The sequence below is a fragment of the Trachurus japonicus genome, chromosome 1, assembly GCF_045865225.1.
Source record: "Trachurus japonicus isolate A0001 chromosome 1, Traja_1.0".
Classification (NCBI taxonomy): domain Eukaryota; kingdom Metazoa; phylum Chordata; class Actinopteri; order Carangiformes; family Carangidae; genus Trachurus; species Trachurus japonicus.
Genome location: NC_140907.1, coordinates 37,403,346 through 37,419,326, shown reverse-complemented (window position 1 = coordinate 37,419,326; position 15,981 = coordinate 37,403,346). Strand labels below are relative to the sequence as shown.

The following is a 15,981-nucleotide window of genomic DNA, read 5'->3' as shown; positions in this document are numbered from 1 at the left end:
TCCAAAATTTGGTAGCATCACCTTGGCTGGAAGCAAGAGAGGATAAATAGAAAGTGGATTTAGCCCTCCTGATTGAGCTGATGCATTTGTTGCGCAGCTTTCTGAAGAGCAGCCAATCAGATGGGCTGTTAGAGAGTCTGGCCTTAGACCAGGCCAGATCTCTGACATGGATAGCTTCAGATAGGTCAGGAGTGAACCAGGGATTGGACCGATTTTTTATACGGAATTTCTTGTACGGGGCATGTTTATCTATGAGAGAGCTAAAAACACTCCGAAAATACTCAAAGGCCAGCTCAGAGTCCGGGATTAAGTCAACCTTTTTTAGGTCAACATGAGACAAGTCATTTATAAAAGCTTGCTCATTGAAGTTTTTAAAGTTGCGCTTTCTGATGGTACGTCCCCTGGAACTCTGACTTTTGGTCATTCTAACACAGGCTATAGGACAGTGGTCACTGATATCCTGAGCGAGAACTCCGCTACATGGATATTTCTGCGGCCTGTTAGTCAGAATAAGATCAATCAACGTGGATTTAGAGTTATCCTTATTATTAGGCCTAGTGGGATAGGAGATCAGCTGGGACAAATTTAATTCGAGGCATAACTCTTTAAGCTTAGATGAACAGGGAGACAACCAATCTAAATTCAGATCACCCAGTATAACTAACTCAGAGGAAATATAGGGAGAGAATAGTTTTCCTAGCTCTTCTAAGGCTGAGATAGGGGCAGAGGGTGGACGATAAATCCCACTAATTGTGATATGACTATCGCCCCCAACACTGACATCCAGAATAATACATTCACAACAATTGGGCACAGAGGCAGAGGAAATTACGTGCACTACCAGATGCTCTTTGATGTAGATTATGACCCCGCCCCCTCTTGATTTCCTGTCTGCTCTAAACAGATTGAAACCCTTAATGGCTACATCCGAGTCTGACACTTTTCCAGAGAGCCATGACTCTGTGATGACTAAAATGTCAAGGTTTGATTCGGTAATCAGCACATTAATAAAATCAAGCTTTGACAGCAAACTCCTTATGTTTAAATGCAGGAATTTAAGCCCATCACAGGTTTGAAATTCATGTATTGACCTGAGTTCACTGAGCTGGGGTGGAACTAATGACTCGGCAGTACTAGAGACTGGAGGAGTGATAGCTGACAGGCAGGTTATAAGGCGAGAAGAAGATCTGACTGGAACCAGGTTGAGTGGATTTCTAAAATTAGTTGTAGGCAGAATGAATGATCTGTGTGGTCTATTTGTCACTCTTACAGGGATGCTCTTAGGTGTAGTGAAGCTGCTACAGAGGTAGGGGGAGCTATACGGGGTTACAGTGAGTCAGGCGGAACATGATTGGAGAGTCAATTCAATGTTGGAGGCTAGGAGGCCTGAGCCTTCACGGTTTGGATGTAAGCCATCTCTTTTAAAGAACTGCGGTCTTTTCAGGAAGGCTGCGAAGTTATCCACAAAGGGGATACCTTTGTGCATACAGTAGCCTTTCAGCCAGATGTGGAGCTGACGGAGGCGGCTGAATTTAAGATCGCCGAATCGCGGAGCGGGCAGCGGACCGGAAATGATTAGCTGTTTACCGGTGTCCAGCAGTGCGTCAACGAGGCGGGTAAAATCCTGTTTGAGCTCCTCCGACCGCTGATTTTTTATATCATTTACGCCTGCCTCAAGGACTAAGGTAGCGACAGACCTGTGCTGGTCGCTTAGGAGCAGAGCAGCTGATTTAATGTCATTAACAGTTGCACCTGGGTGACAGAATGTCCTCCCTCCGGGCACCGCTACATGCCTGACTAGTGATGTGCCGATCACGAGCAGGGAGGGGGGGCGCAGCACCTGGGTGTGTGCTACTGACCTTCGCGGGGGGCTCTGACGAGACTGGTCCGTTGGTGAAGTCAGCTGATGTGGTGGCCGGGAGGACAAGGAGGGACGACCGGAGTTAAGGGAGCGAAGAGCCACGGATCTCCGAAGAGCAGGTGTAAACAGGGGCTGGGATTTCCTGCGAAAGTTGCTACGCTCAGGAGTAAGTGGTGGGGAGACCCGTGATCCGTCGTCCAGGGAGGGGAAATCCTTGACACTAAGAATGTCGTATTTATTGTTCAGCTGGATATTAAAGCGTGGAGGTGCAGGAGCGTGGGTGGATGAACTGTATTTCCCTTTGCTGGCGCCTGCTCGGATCCAGTGCTCCGGATGAACAGGTGTGGAGCTGGTCGCGGCTTTAGGCTTTGCTCCAAGCCGAGACCAGGTGTCATCGGGAGCGGTGGCCGGCAGAGGAGCGTCGGTGGCCGGCAGAGGAGCGACGGTGGCCGGCAGAGGAGCGTCAGTGGCCGAATGGCGAGCGATGTCTCCGGGCTCGTCAGGTGACGCAGCGCTGACCTCATCTACGGGGGGGGAGGGTGATGGACTCGGGCATCTGGGGAACAGGTTGTGCGGGGCTGAAGATGATGGTGTCCATGAAGTTTTCTGCCGCCTGGATCTGGTACAGATTGGATATCCTTTTTTCCAGCTCGGAGATCTTGTCGGTCAGGCGGACACAGCTGCGACAACCAGGCGGGGACGGAGAGGTAAGTGGAGCCATATCTGTATCTGTGAAGAATGCTGGGGAGAGAAACAGCTGTGGCCAGTAAAGGTGTCTTGAGGAATAGAATGAATTGCTGTTGCTGTTGTTGTTGTTGTTGTTATTGTTGTTATGGCTGTTGCCGTTGTTGTGGCTAACATTAGCAGCGCAAAGCAAAACTTACACACAGGGCTCCACCTCGGGAGCCCACTGTGTAGAGAAGCCTTAGATCACTCAGCAGATAGGTTTGCAGAATCACAACTTACCGGCGCAGGTCCAGAGACTGGACCTGCTGCGGTGATTTAGCGTCCGGTAACCTGGATCGGTGTCGGTGGTATCCTGCCGGTGGTTGCTTTAGCTGCAGGTTGGGACAGCCGGTATAGCTTACTCCAATAGTGGTGCTGCGACTGTTGGAGAGTCTTTAAACGAGAGCCGAAATGGCTATGGGGATCTCCTTAGAGGGGAGGTGGGCAGCCCAGCCCGTTTTGTGAGGATAAAAACACAAAAAGAGAGTAAAAAATGCTAAAAGCCGGCGATATGATAATGGCGGCTCGGGTCAGTGGCGCTGCGACTGTTTGGGTAAAAACAACAAACAATCAAACTGTTTGATTATTTTAAGACCCATAGTGGGATCAAATTCATTTTTCTTTTCTGTACAGCTTTAAACCAGAGCTTCTCAAACTTCCTCCACCACAACCCCTACAGGTGGAAAAGCTCCGGCCGTTGTTGTTGTTGTTGTTGTTATGTCCATAGACTTTAATGTCTAGAGGTGTGGTTCAGATTACAGGTTAGAGTGGTGGGGGATATGACATCATCATTTCATAAAAGATCCGTTTTGGGTGTCTACACAAAAACGGTGGGACAATTGACCCTTCGCCAACTCCTCCCACAAACGGCTATTGTCCAATCCTACGTTAGCAACCGTAACTATGGGCCTGGCAAGCTTTCCGCAGTGAGTCATTACGTTTGCTTTTGTGGACACATTTTGAGACTAGGACGAAAAACATTTGTTTGTAGAGAAGGATGTTGTTGTTGCTGCTGCTGCTGCTACTACGGCGGCGGCAGCAATATAGAGATGTTCAGATACGAGCGGACTTTTTTTTCGACTTGAACAAGTGTAAATATGGGGATAACCATATGTTCACCTCCGAAATGACAGCTGTACTTTTACGGCTTTTACCTGGGCTTTTAGGGCTTTTACCTGGGCTTTTAGGCGAGGGATCCTCCAGGCAGGGACTGCTTTCACTGACTGATACAGCGGTGGGAGAAAAAAAACAGCAGCGAAAGCTGTATGTGGTTCACAATCGCCCAAAAACTTGCAGTTTGACAACGTTTCATGACCAGTGAGATGACCTAAGTCTTGGTGGGTTGATAGACGGTAAAATTACGAGCCTTTACTGCTGCTCTATACATTGTCCAGTCGTGTCGTTGAACAGATGTTTTATCCTCCTGCGCGAGTCACGTCACTGAAAACTATGAATGATCTTTGTGACTTCTTCTCTCTATTATCTCAGAACAGTTTATCCAGAAATTTGCTGATATTTCCTTTGAAATCGATACCAAATATTGCCAGGAGCATGGCTGGGAGTGAAAGCTTGCCCGCCGTAGCAACAGTAACCAAGGGGGCGGGGCTTACGCGAAGGGTCAATTGACTTTCCCACTCTAGGACCAATATCCAGAAAATTACCTCTCAGAGGTGAGCCAATTAAAACCTGTGTTGAATGCAGAGTTGTTGGACGCGGGTCGACGCAGGTCAATGACCCTTTCCCACTGCGGCTAATTGTTAGCGGGTTTAAATTGTTTTTTTGCCAGTGGGAAAGGGGCTTAAGGCCCCGTCCACACGAATCCGTTTTTTTCGAATCCGGATAAATACTTTATCGGATTGGCCTCGCGTTCACATGAATACGCCGTTTTCAGGGGGTGAAAACGGTATTTTTTGAAAACGGGTCCCAGAGTGGGAAAATTTGAAAACGCCGCCCCAGCGTTTTCGTCTGGACGGCTAATACGGCTTTTTTCTGAAACGATGATGTAATGCCCCCCCACGCCGCCGCTCTACCTGTAACCTGAGACACACACACACACACCGCTGCAGCAGCTGCACACTGACAGTCTATGGACGTAAAAACAACAATGGCCGACTAACGTCGCGTCGCTCAGACGCTGCGGCTGAATCGCGCCTGTTTAATCATCACTGATCGTAATATTTACTCTGACACGACTCCCTGTCAACATTTAATCCCACGTTTGAGTTTGAATACAGCGGGGAACTTCTTCTTCTATTGAATTACAGCGGGGACTTCCCGTCTTCTTCAGCTGTCTTAAGTGTTTATGTGTGGCAGCGCTGCAGCGCTGCAGCGCCACACACGCTCCACACACGCTCCACACACGCTCCACACACGCTCCACACACACCTGCAGCGTTTTGGGTCGTTTTCAGGTGATCCGTGTGGACGCAGATATTTCTGAAAACGATGCCGTGTTTACTGAGATTTTTTTCAAAACGATTAAGAAAAAGATCGGATTCGGTGAAGCCGCGTATTCGTCTGGACGGGGCCTAAGAGTCCCAGGTATTCAATCCTAGGTGGGGACAACACCTTGGGGGGAGTCCTGAGGGTCGTTGGCTACCCATCATGTGAGTTGTTAGGGTCACATGGGCCAAGGTGTGAAAGTTAAACTGTCTTGGGAGGGGCTCCCAGTATAGTATAAAGCCAGGAACACACCGGCCCGACCGTCGGGTGTCGGGGAGAGTCGGACAGCCGGGTAGGCGTTGGGTGTTCATCTGCGTCGGGGAGGCGCAGAAGCTGTCGGGCCTCATCGGGCCCGTTTCAACATGCTTAGTCGGGGCTCGTGGGGCATCGGGAGAGTAGACTCATCATCGTCATAGACGGAAGTGACCATAGTAAACAAATGGTGCCGTCTCTCCTTACATTTTTTCTCCTGCAATGTCTTCGGGCAAGAACGAGCCCGAGAGCAGACAACGCCACCATCAGCTCAGTCAGAGCGATCATTTTGCTGCCAAGCTTTGTTTTCCAAAGCGTCTTCTCAAGATGTAATAACAAGCTAAGGCTGTGTGTACTTTGTTTTTAATCTCCATGTGTGGCAAGGTGAAGATGGCCCGTGCGGGGATTGCACCCACGCCTCCCGGGTAAGAGTCATGCGCACTAACCAGTCACCCAAAGGGACATCCCTTTGGCCAAGTAGCCAGGGTGCACAATCAATTGGAGGCATAGTGACAGGACCCTCAACTGTCACATCTCTCCCCCTCTTCTCACAAGCACGTCCTCGTGCTTCCGCACAGGCTGCCACACATTAGGAATCCATGGACCCACCCCTAGTGCTACATGGATCCTGCCAACAACGCCAGAATGTGGCAAGGTGAACGGGCATCCCTTTGGCCAAGTAGCCAGGGAGCACAATCAGTTGGAGGTATAGTGACAGGACCTGTGAACTGTCACACATGGTTTCTTCAATGGTTTCTCTGTTACGGCATTTCCTGTTTTCATGTTTGGGATTACTGGCACGAGACTAGCGCCACCCGATGTTAGGGAAACTTACTGCATCAGAACGTACAGGCTGCTGTCTAGTCGGCAGTAGTTGAGGCGGTGTGTTTCACTGCTTCCTTTCTCTCGACTGTGTCTGACGAGAGGTGACAGAGGGCTCCCAGTACAGAATTAGACACATGTCCACTGCAGGAACTTCAGAGTAATTTAATGGGGCCGGTGCCGTTGGTGTGTGTCTCTACTGCAGGAACCTTTTACGAGGCCAAAAGGAGTCCCTGCCTCGAGGTTGGTACTTAGATCGGCCATGAAAATCTCCTGGATGGGGCTTGAGGTTTACTCTGTGCTGATTGAGGTCGGAACATTCCTCACTGCACTTGACGAGAACATAACACCGCTTAGTTTGTGTTTGGGTGTTTTGTCTTTGGGATGGACTTGTATTTGCCTTTAAGGGTTATTCCGGCGTAAATTTTACCCATGCACCAGTTTGGTCAACAACCTGTCCTTCCTCCCTTGTGAACTTGATGTTGCTGTCCCCTGAGGTAATGTGGTCATTGAAAGCCTCCATTTCTTGGGTTTTGATTCACACCTGGGAAGGGGTCGGGAAGTCGCGGCAAACAGGTCCAGTTCTCTACCTGGGGGGTGGGGCCGTCCTGTTGACCTTTTTATTCCCCTAAAGTTAAACATGGATCCTTCTTCATCAGTTCCCCTGGCCTCATTGTTGATGAGAAGGCGAACCGTCTTCAAGAACCAAAACCAATCAAGTTACCTTCAACTTCAGCACTTAATCATTATGATGACCTGTGACTGTGACAGACTTTTTAAATGAATGTTTGTTTTCTCTCTCTCAGTGTGTAGACATGTCTGCTACCAGCAACCTGAGGTCTGAAGATCAGTTCCTGTGCTCCATCTGTCTGGATGTCTTCACTGATCCAGTCAGTACACCATGTGGACACAACTTCTGTCAGAGCTGCATCACTCAGCACTGGGATGTTAATGTACCATGTCAGTGTCCAATGTGTAAAGAGGTTTTCTACACAAGACCTCAGTTGAAGATCAACACTCTGCTCTCTGAGGTTGTTGCTCAGTTCAGACGTGAAGCTCAACAGAAAACCAGCAGCAGCAGCTCAGAGCAACAAGTTTCCAAACCAGGAGAAGTTCCCTGTGACGTCTGCACTGGAACCAAACTGAAGGCCCTGAAGTCCTGCCTGGTGTGTCTGACCTCCTACTGTGAGACTCACCTGGAGCCTCATCTGACACTGTCAGGTCTGAGGAGACATCAGCTGATGGAGCCTGTGGAGAACCTGGAGGACAGGATGTGTAGGAAGCACGATAAACCTCTGGAGCTGTTCTGTCAGACCGACCAGACATGTGTCTGCATGCTCTGCTCTGTTTTAGACCACAAGACTCATGAGTTTGTTCCTCTGAGAGAAGAATATGAAGGAAAGAAGGCAGAGCTGCAGAAGACAGAGGCTGAAACTCAGCAGATGATCCAGAAGAGACGACTGAAGATTGAGGAGATGAAAGAGTCAGTGAAGATCAGTAAAGCTGCTGCAGACAGAGAGAAAGCAGAAGGTGTCGAGGTCTTCACTGCTCTGAAGGAGTCTGTTGACAGAGGCCTGAAGCAGCTCATCAAGGAGATCGAAGAGAAACAGAAAAGCTCAGAGAAACAGGCTGAAGACTTCATCACAGAGCTGGAACAGGAAATCTCTGAGCTGGAGAAGAGAAGCACTGAGGTGGAGCAGCTCTCACTCTCTGAAGACCACCTCCACCTCCTCCAAAGCTTCCCATCCCTGAAAGCTGCTCCACCCACCAAGGACTGGACAGAGGTCAGAGTCCGTCCACCATCATATGAGGGGACTGTGGTGAGAGCTGTGTCTCAGCTGGAGGAGACGCTCCGTGGACAGATGAAGGAGATGATGGAGGCTGAGATGAAGAGGGTCCAGCAGTTTGCAGTGGATGTGACTCTGGATCCTGATACAGCACATCCTGAACTCATCCTGTCTGATGATGGAAAACAAGTTCACTGTGGTGATGAGGGGAAGAAACTCCCAGACAACCCAGAGAGATTTGATAAATGTGTCTGTGGCTTAGGAAAACAGAGTTTCTCTTCAGGCAGATTTTACCTTGAGGTTCAGGTTAAAGGAAAAACTGACTGGGATGTGGGAGTGGCCAGAGAGTCGACTGACAGGAAGGGAGTCTTCAACCTGAGTCCTGAGGATGGTAACTGGACGATATATTTGAGAAATGGAAATGAGTACAAAGCTGGTGCTCGCCCCCCAGTCCCTCTCACTCTAAGGTCTGGTCCAGAGAAGGTGGGGGTGTTTGTGGATTATGAGGAGGGTCTGGTCTCCTTTTATGACGTAGATGCTGCAGCTCTCATCTACTCCTTCACTGGCTGTTGCTTCACTGACAAACTACACGCATACTTCAGTCCTGGTCCTAATTATGGAGGTAAAAACTCTGCCCCTCTGATCATCTGTCCTGTCAATCAAACTGTTCAGTTCAAGAAATCCAGTTCATTGCAGAGGTTGGATGATTTTTAATTCAGGGAACAAATGTAAATATTAAATGAATGTAAATCTTTTTATTTTCTACTGAGTTAACCTTCATCAGATCATCATCACACAGGAAAGTTAACTGTGTGATAACTGCTGTTTAATCACTTGTTACTGTAGTCCATTAGATTAGATCAGTGTAAACTGGTAAAATAGTTCATCACTGAAATGAATCTGTAAATTAACTGAATCTGGTTTGGGGAGTTAGAAGCAGATGCAGGTGTTTAATGTTAACTGTTGATCACTATGACTCTTGTGAATATTAACACATCTTTATCAAAGACATTGACATTGAACGGTGGATGTGTGAAACATAATTTAGTTTTTATGTGATGCATATGACAAATAAAACCTATCCTATCCTATCCTATCCTTGTATTGTATATTCATCCAGACAGATTTATCTGTGCAGAACACACTGAGGTTGTTTGGATTTGATATATTTTTAAAATGATATTTCTCTAATAGCTTAATACACAGAACACAGACTTCACAATATTGAACATGATATCATTGCAGACATCCATTTTTATCTTTAGTACAAATACTTGACAGAGGAACTGTTTAAAGATAATGATGTCACCAAGAGGTCATTATCAGATATTCAGTTTAACAGCAGGAGCCTCTGTAAAAACATCTCACATATATCCAGGACTGACTGAAACAAAACCACAAGAGTTCCTCAGTCCCAAATGTTAAACAAACTAACATGGTCCAGATGAATGACAACTGCTGCACAAACAACTGGGTGGATATGAACTTCTGGACTGTATGAGTCAATCTCCAATGTATAACATATTACTTCTAACTAACCCTTTATCATCGTGTTATTATTCAAGACTGAACCTGTCTTTGAATGTGTCAAACGGCTGATTTACACTTTGTGTCCACTGTTGAAGTCTAACATCGGCCCGTATCTAGTGATGGGAATAACGGCGTTATAGATAACAGTGGTACTGTTTTAATCATTAGGGCCACGGGCAATCGCACCGGGCACTGGTCCCAACAGCTATGAAATAGCTGCAGGGACCAGTGCCCGGGCGAAGCAATAACAATAACTACTGTTATTGTGTGGATTTTTTCTTCCATAATATTATTATTCTGTTCGGCCATTTTCTTTATTGTTCTTCTGTTCGGCCATTTTCTTCCGCCTTTTTACGGTCTTCTTCTAGTCCTTCATACTTTGTGCTATTTCAACAATTCATATATCAAAACGTGCAGCTTTTTTTGAACTTTATCGGCATTACTTTTCTCTTTTTAACTATTTATACTTTTTAAAATATTTAACTTTTTCTGATTTTTTTCAGCTTTATAATGGGTGTGTGTTGCGTCTAACGAGCAGAGCTAGAGTGGTGCCAGAGTGGAGAGAGGCAAAAAAACATTCTAGAGTTTTTTCTGGCTAAACTGTCAGCACGGCCACAAATTAAACTCTAGACAAATTATTTTCTCCAGTTTTGTAGCCACACTTGTCTTCTGGCTAAAATTCTGGTCAAAAATGCAAAGAGACTTAGATAATAATTAGTGTGACTGCTGAAGCAGTCACACTATTGTTCTTCTGTTTGGCCATTTTCTTCCGCCTTTTTACGGTCTTCTTCTAGTCCTTCATACTTTGTGCTATTTCAACAATTCATATATCAAAACGTGCAGCTTTTTTTGAACTTTATCGGCATTACTTTTCTCTTTTTAACTATTTATACTTTTTCAAATATTTAACTTTTTCACAAAAAATCTCACATTCATCAAAGTCTCAACCTCTCTTCTTCACAACTCCACTGTAGTGTAGGGGTTAGGGTAACTGTCTGCCAACCCTAAGGTCACTGGTTCGAATCCAAGGGAAGAATTCTTGTTATGTTATGTTCAATTCTGCTCTCCTCCCCCGCCTTCAATTGGTTACAGGTGTTTGTTATCTCCTTGATTACTCATACCAGTTTGCAGCACATCATCACATTACAATGAATGACAACAGTTTTGAAAGCAGTGTGCTCTCTGTAGCCGAGTGGCAGAGTAAAGGTTTAGTGATCATATGGTCATGAGTTTGATTCCTGCCTCAGTCTTTTCACTTCATTGCTTGACTTTTGATTCCAATTATTCAGCTGTCATTGGACAGTCTTTGATTCCTCATAGTATAAAGCTCATTGTAACTCAGGTTATCTGTGGCCATATGGTTAGTGTGTTAGGTGTTGTGCTATTTCAACAATTCATATATCAAAACGTGCAGCTTTTTTTGAACTTTATCGGCATTACTTTTCTCTTTTTAACTATTTATACTTTTTCAAATATTTAACTTTTTCTGCAAATTAAACTCTAGACAAATTATTTTCTCCAGTTTTGTAGCCACACTTGTCTTCTGGCTAAAATTCTGGTCAAAAATGCAAAGAGACTTAGATAATAATTTTAAATATTTTTTAAATGCAGCCAGGGAGCTCTCTGCTCTCATTCAGCCCAATGCTGAGAATTCTCCACAACTCTGTCTGAAACATGCTTATGTCTGTGCTCTCTGTGGCGAAGTGGCAGAGTAAAGGTTTATTGATCATGAGGTCATGGGTTCGATTCCTTACTTTTTTTTTTAAGCAGAAGCCAGTGATCCTATTATCAAAGGTTTTCTTTACCCCTCACATACTGTCTCTGTCTGTAGCCTAGTGGTTAGCTTGCTGGTCTGGAGACCTGAAGGTTGGTGGTTCAAATCTTGCCTCAACAACAATTATAGTGAATTATTTTCCCAGTTGTCCTCTGTTGACTTCTGATAACTTGCTTCATGTTGAAACTGCTGCTCTCAGCCTGAAATTCACAGAAATTTTCATTCTAAGTCATTCAAGCTTGACTCTCAAGCTTTCTTGATGTCAGAGTGAGACAGTGTGCAGATCATTAACAGACAACAGTCTCTGCAACTGTGTGTGCACTGTGGCCTAGAGGCAGAGTGGAAGTCTAATGACCATGAGGTTGTGGGTTCGATTCTGACCTTGGTCAAACATTTGTATGGTGATCACTGCTTGCACTATTTGCTAATTCTGCAACAGCGTTCAGTTGCTATCAGCAGTCACACCATTTCCATTCTTGGAAATGCTTTTTCTAGTTTAAAATATTTTTTAAATGCAGCCAGGGAGCTCTCTGCTCTCATTCAGCCCAATGCATTTTTTTCCACAGCAGCAGGAGAAGGAGCTCAACTTTGTAACTTGCTGTTAAGTGCTTTTTAATTCATTTTAATTCACCAAAAAATAGTCACAGGTCACAAAAAAGTCCTCTACTTACTTGTTGTGGCTAATTTATACTCATTTCTTTTTATTTTAAGCATCATTGAAAAATCTCACATTCATCAAAGTCTCAACCTCTCTTCTCCACAACTCTGTCTGTAGTCCAGTTGGTAAGGTGGCCGCTTGCCAACCCCAAGGTCACTAGTTCGAATCCAGGCTGAGCAATCTTGTTATGTGATGTTGAATTCTGCTCCCCTCCCCCACCCTCAATTGGCAGAGTAAGACAACAGTCTTTACAACTGTGTGTACACTGTGGCCTAGAGGCAAAGTCAAAGTCTAGTGACCATGAGATTGTAGGTTCGATTCCTACCTTGGTCAACCATTTGTATGGTGATCACTGCTTGCACTATTTTCACAAAAAAGTCCTCTACTTACTTGTTGTGGCTCATTTCTTTTTTTTTAAAGCATCATTGAAAAATCTCATATTCATCAAACCTGTACTTCACTATTAGTATTGGAATAGCCCAGTGGATAAGGTTCCTACCATCCAGCCTAGTGGTTAGCTTGCTTGGCTGAAGAACCTCTCTTCTCCACAACTCTGTCTGTAGTCCAGTTGGTAAAGTGGCTGCTTGCCAACCCTAAGGTCACTAGTTCGAATCCAGGCTGAGCAATCTTGTTATGTGATGTTGAATTCAGCTCCCCTCCCCCACCCTCAATTGGTTACAGGTGTTCGTTAAGAGACGCGTTAATTGCTACCGCCACCGTTTGCAGCACATCATCACATTACAATGGCAACATGCTTATGTCTGTGCTGTCTGTGGCGAAGCAGCAGAGTAAAGGTTTAATGATCATGAGGTTGTGGGTTCGATTCCTTCCTCAACAACAATTATAGTGAATTATTTTCCCAGTCGTCCTCTGTTGACTTCTGATAACTTGCTTCATGTTGAAACTGCTGCTCTCAGCCTGAAATTCACAGAAATTTTCAAAAGTCATTCAAGCTTGACTCTCAAGCTTTCTTGATGTTGACAGTGTTTCCAACAGGTGCAGCTTTGGGCTCGTTAACTTCAGAGTGAGACAGAGTGCAGATAATTAACAGATAACAGTCTCTGCAACTGTGTGTGCACTGTGGCCTAGAGGCAGAGTGGAAGTCTACTGACCATGAGGTTGTGGGTTCGATTCCAACCTTGGTCAAACATTTGTATGGTGATCACTGCTTGCACTATTTGCTAATTCTGCAACAGCGTTCAGCTGCTTTCAGCAGTCACACCATTTCCATTTTTGGAAATGCTTTTTCTAGTTATTTTTCCACTTCCGGCCGACTTTCGATTCGCAACTAGTCAGGACATATTATATATCAAAACGTGTGGCTTGATCGGGATCGGTGTGCTATTACTTTTCTCAACAGTTTTTTGCATGTAAGTCAATGGGACGGGCGGGAAAAAAAGAGCGAAAAAGACCAATCATTGGAGTTTAACAAACGTCTACTGCTCAGGCATACTTTCACCTAGAGACTCCATTTAAACTTTAAACAGTAGACACAAGTCTTGTGTATTGTCGTATTACTCCACGTTTTGATAGGTCATATAGTTTTTGATCAATCCATGATCAATGACCATGATCATTTTTGGAGAAATTATTAGATTATAATGGGTGTGTATTGCACGGAATGTTCGTGTCAGAGTGGGTGACATCATCGGTTAGAGTGGGAGAGATGCCAGAAAAACGCCAGATTTTTTCTCTATCCAAACTCCAAACGGCCACAATTTACAATCTACACACATAATTTTTTCAGAATTTGTAAGACAAACTTGTCCTGTCACTCATCATCTGCTCAAAATATCAGAGAGACTTACAGAATTTAAACTCTGAGCCTCTAAGTGCGGCCACGTCTGTCTCTGCTCCTCATAGACTCCAATACAAATATTTTCTGAGAGAAGCAGAACGGCCTGATGTTTTAAAACTGCCAGCGTCGCCAAAATATTTACTGTAGAAACACCAAATCGTACCAAAATTTTCAGGAAGTCCTTAGAGCAATGTGATCTGTGTTTTGTTCTGATAGGAGTTACCGTTTTCTCACCCTAAGCCTAAATGTGAGACCGGTGCAGAGGCAGAAAATGGCTCTTTTTCTCCACGTTTCTGTCTGTCTCAGCCTGCGGGGGCTCGTTAACATCTAAAACAATCCACCTGGCGCTCGTTTAAATGTTTATAAACACAGACACAGCTAAATCAGACTGACACAGGATGCAGCTCATAGTCACACACACACACAGACTCTAGAACCAGCTTCATGTGATTACAGTTACACACACATACACACACACACACACACAGGTAACTTCATGTGATTACACACACACACACACACACACACACACACACACACACACAGGTAACTTCATGTGATTAGCCTAAATGTGAGACCGGTTTAGAGGCAGAAAATGGCTCTTTTTCTCCACGTTTCTGTCTGTCTCAGCCTGCGGGGGCCCCTATCGCCGTGGTAACCTCTTTGATCCTCAGGCCAGAGCTCGTTAACTTCATAAATAATCCACCTGGCGCTCGTTTAAATGTTTATAAACAGAGACACAGCTAAATCAGACTGACACAGGATGCAGCTACTAACTAACTATGTGTCAAGTCAGTCACACACACACACACAGACTCTAGAGCCAGCTTCATGTGATTACAGTTACACACACACACACACACACACACACACACACACAGTTAACCTAATGTGGTTACAGCTCCTCCATATCAGTGCTTATAGAAAGATGATCATGTGTCTGTCTGATCAGCTCTGTCTTGACCTTAAGATCGTGGGTTTGATTCCCATGTTGACAGAGATGGCACAACCCGCAGTAGCTCCCGTGGCCAATTCAAAATTTCCCGAGAGGAAATTTTCTAGTTGAAGTTACTGTTTCCCCCGTTATAACTCTGTTACCATAACTGACAATAAAATGCTCCACAAGAAGTCCTTTCACTAAATAATAACACACCGTGTAGGATGTTATATACACATTAGTTTCAGTCCATCAACTGGTCGGAAAACAAGTTGTTTATCTGGAACTAACCAACTCACTCAGTATCCCTCCGGGAGGGATACTGAGTGAGTTGGTTATTTCCAGATAAACAGGAGGTTTTGGGGGGGTCCTAGCCTCGTAAACCAGCCTCTCCCGGAAATGCATTTCATTTCATTTCCGCTCAGATTTCTGTGATAGTGACAGCACGTTGGCCAATCAGGGACCGACTGGTGCAAAGCCCCATCACTACACTGTGCAACTCTTACCACAACGAATATGGCGGAGCTAGCAGCCTAAAAAAAGCAACAAGGGAAGTTCTTACTGAAATACCATCCATTACAGCAATTAAACAAGAGCAAGAGTCTGCACCTGTTGAGTTTCTTGAAGGAAAAGACATTTTCCCTGTTCTTCCAACTGGACTCGGCAAAAGTTTGATATACCAGCTTGCTGATTGGCTGAATGGCGTTGTCTGTCAACGCTACTACTCTCGCCCAGCTCCCGCCCACCCCAAACGCTCACAGGGGGAATGAGGCCAGACTCTCCCTCAGAAATGAAATGCATTTCCGGGAGAGGCTGGTTTACGAGGCTAGGGAAGTCCAAGTAATTCGAAATATTTTAGCATTTTAATTTTTAAAAAGTAACGCAATAGTCACTTTTCCTAGTAATTAGTTACTTTTATAACGTAGTAATACAGTTATTAACTCAGTTACTTCTTGGGGAAAGTAACTAACTAACTATAACTAATTACTCTTTAAAAGTAATGTGCCCAACACTGGCCTGTATGGGGGGGCGACCCCCATTCCGAAGGACCACCATTCCGAATGTGTTTTATTTTGAAAATTGACCGGATTCTCTCGTGTTTCTGCGTTTGACTTCCTGCCCGACACAGTCACCCGCGGCACATAGACCAGAACCCCCCCTTCGAAATTTCACCTAGGTGCGAGCCTGATGCAGCCTACTGAAAAAGAAATGTGCTCTGTGCTTTGGTTGGGTTTAGGGAATGTGGAAAGGAGTTGGTTAAGTTTAGTGAAAAGATCAGGTAGAGGTCAAGAAAGTCTCTGCTAAAATGCACCCTCAACGGGAGTCGAACTGATTTCCCTCACCGGAGACACATACTCTAACCACTGTACTACCATAGCATTTGCTGCCAAAGGT

The 15,981-nt window shown here is 45.2% G+C and overlaps 1 protein-coding gene and 1 long non-coding RNA gene across 2 annotated transcripts in view; one reads left to right on the top strand and one right to left on the bottom strand.

Annotated features, from left to right (window-relative positions):
- Positions 1-3,560: 3,560 nt before the first annotated feature.
- LOC146992510 (uncharacterized) overlaps positions 3,561-15,981 on the bottom strand; it is a 74,956-nt gene continuing 62,535 nt past the window's right edge. Inside the window, exon 3 of the long non-coding RNA XR_015036607.1 lies at positions 3,561-3,725. This is a non-coding gene — a long non-coding RNA (uncharacterized LOC146992510). The remainder of the gene's footprint in view (positions 3,726-15,981) is intronic.
- LOC146992513 (E3 ubiquitin-protein ligase TRIM21-like) lies at positions 6,900-8,782 on the top strand. The gene has a single exon (XM_085787301.1). The coding sequence runs from the start codon at positions 6,918-6,920 to the stop codon at positions 8,601-8,603; it is 1,686 nt and encodes a 561-aa protein (XP_085643427.1). The 5' UTR covers positions 6,900-6,917; the 3' UTR covers positions 8,604-8,782.

Bases quoted from the DNA above. Each gene is read 5' to 3' on its own strand.
- LOC146992513 (XM_085787301.1), top strand. From the start codon at position 6,918: ATGTCTGCTACCAGCAACCTGAGGTCTGAAGATCAGTTCCTGTGCTCC.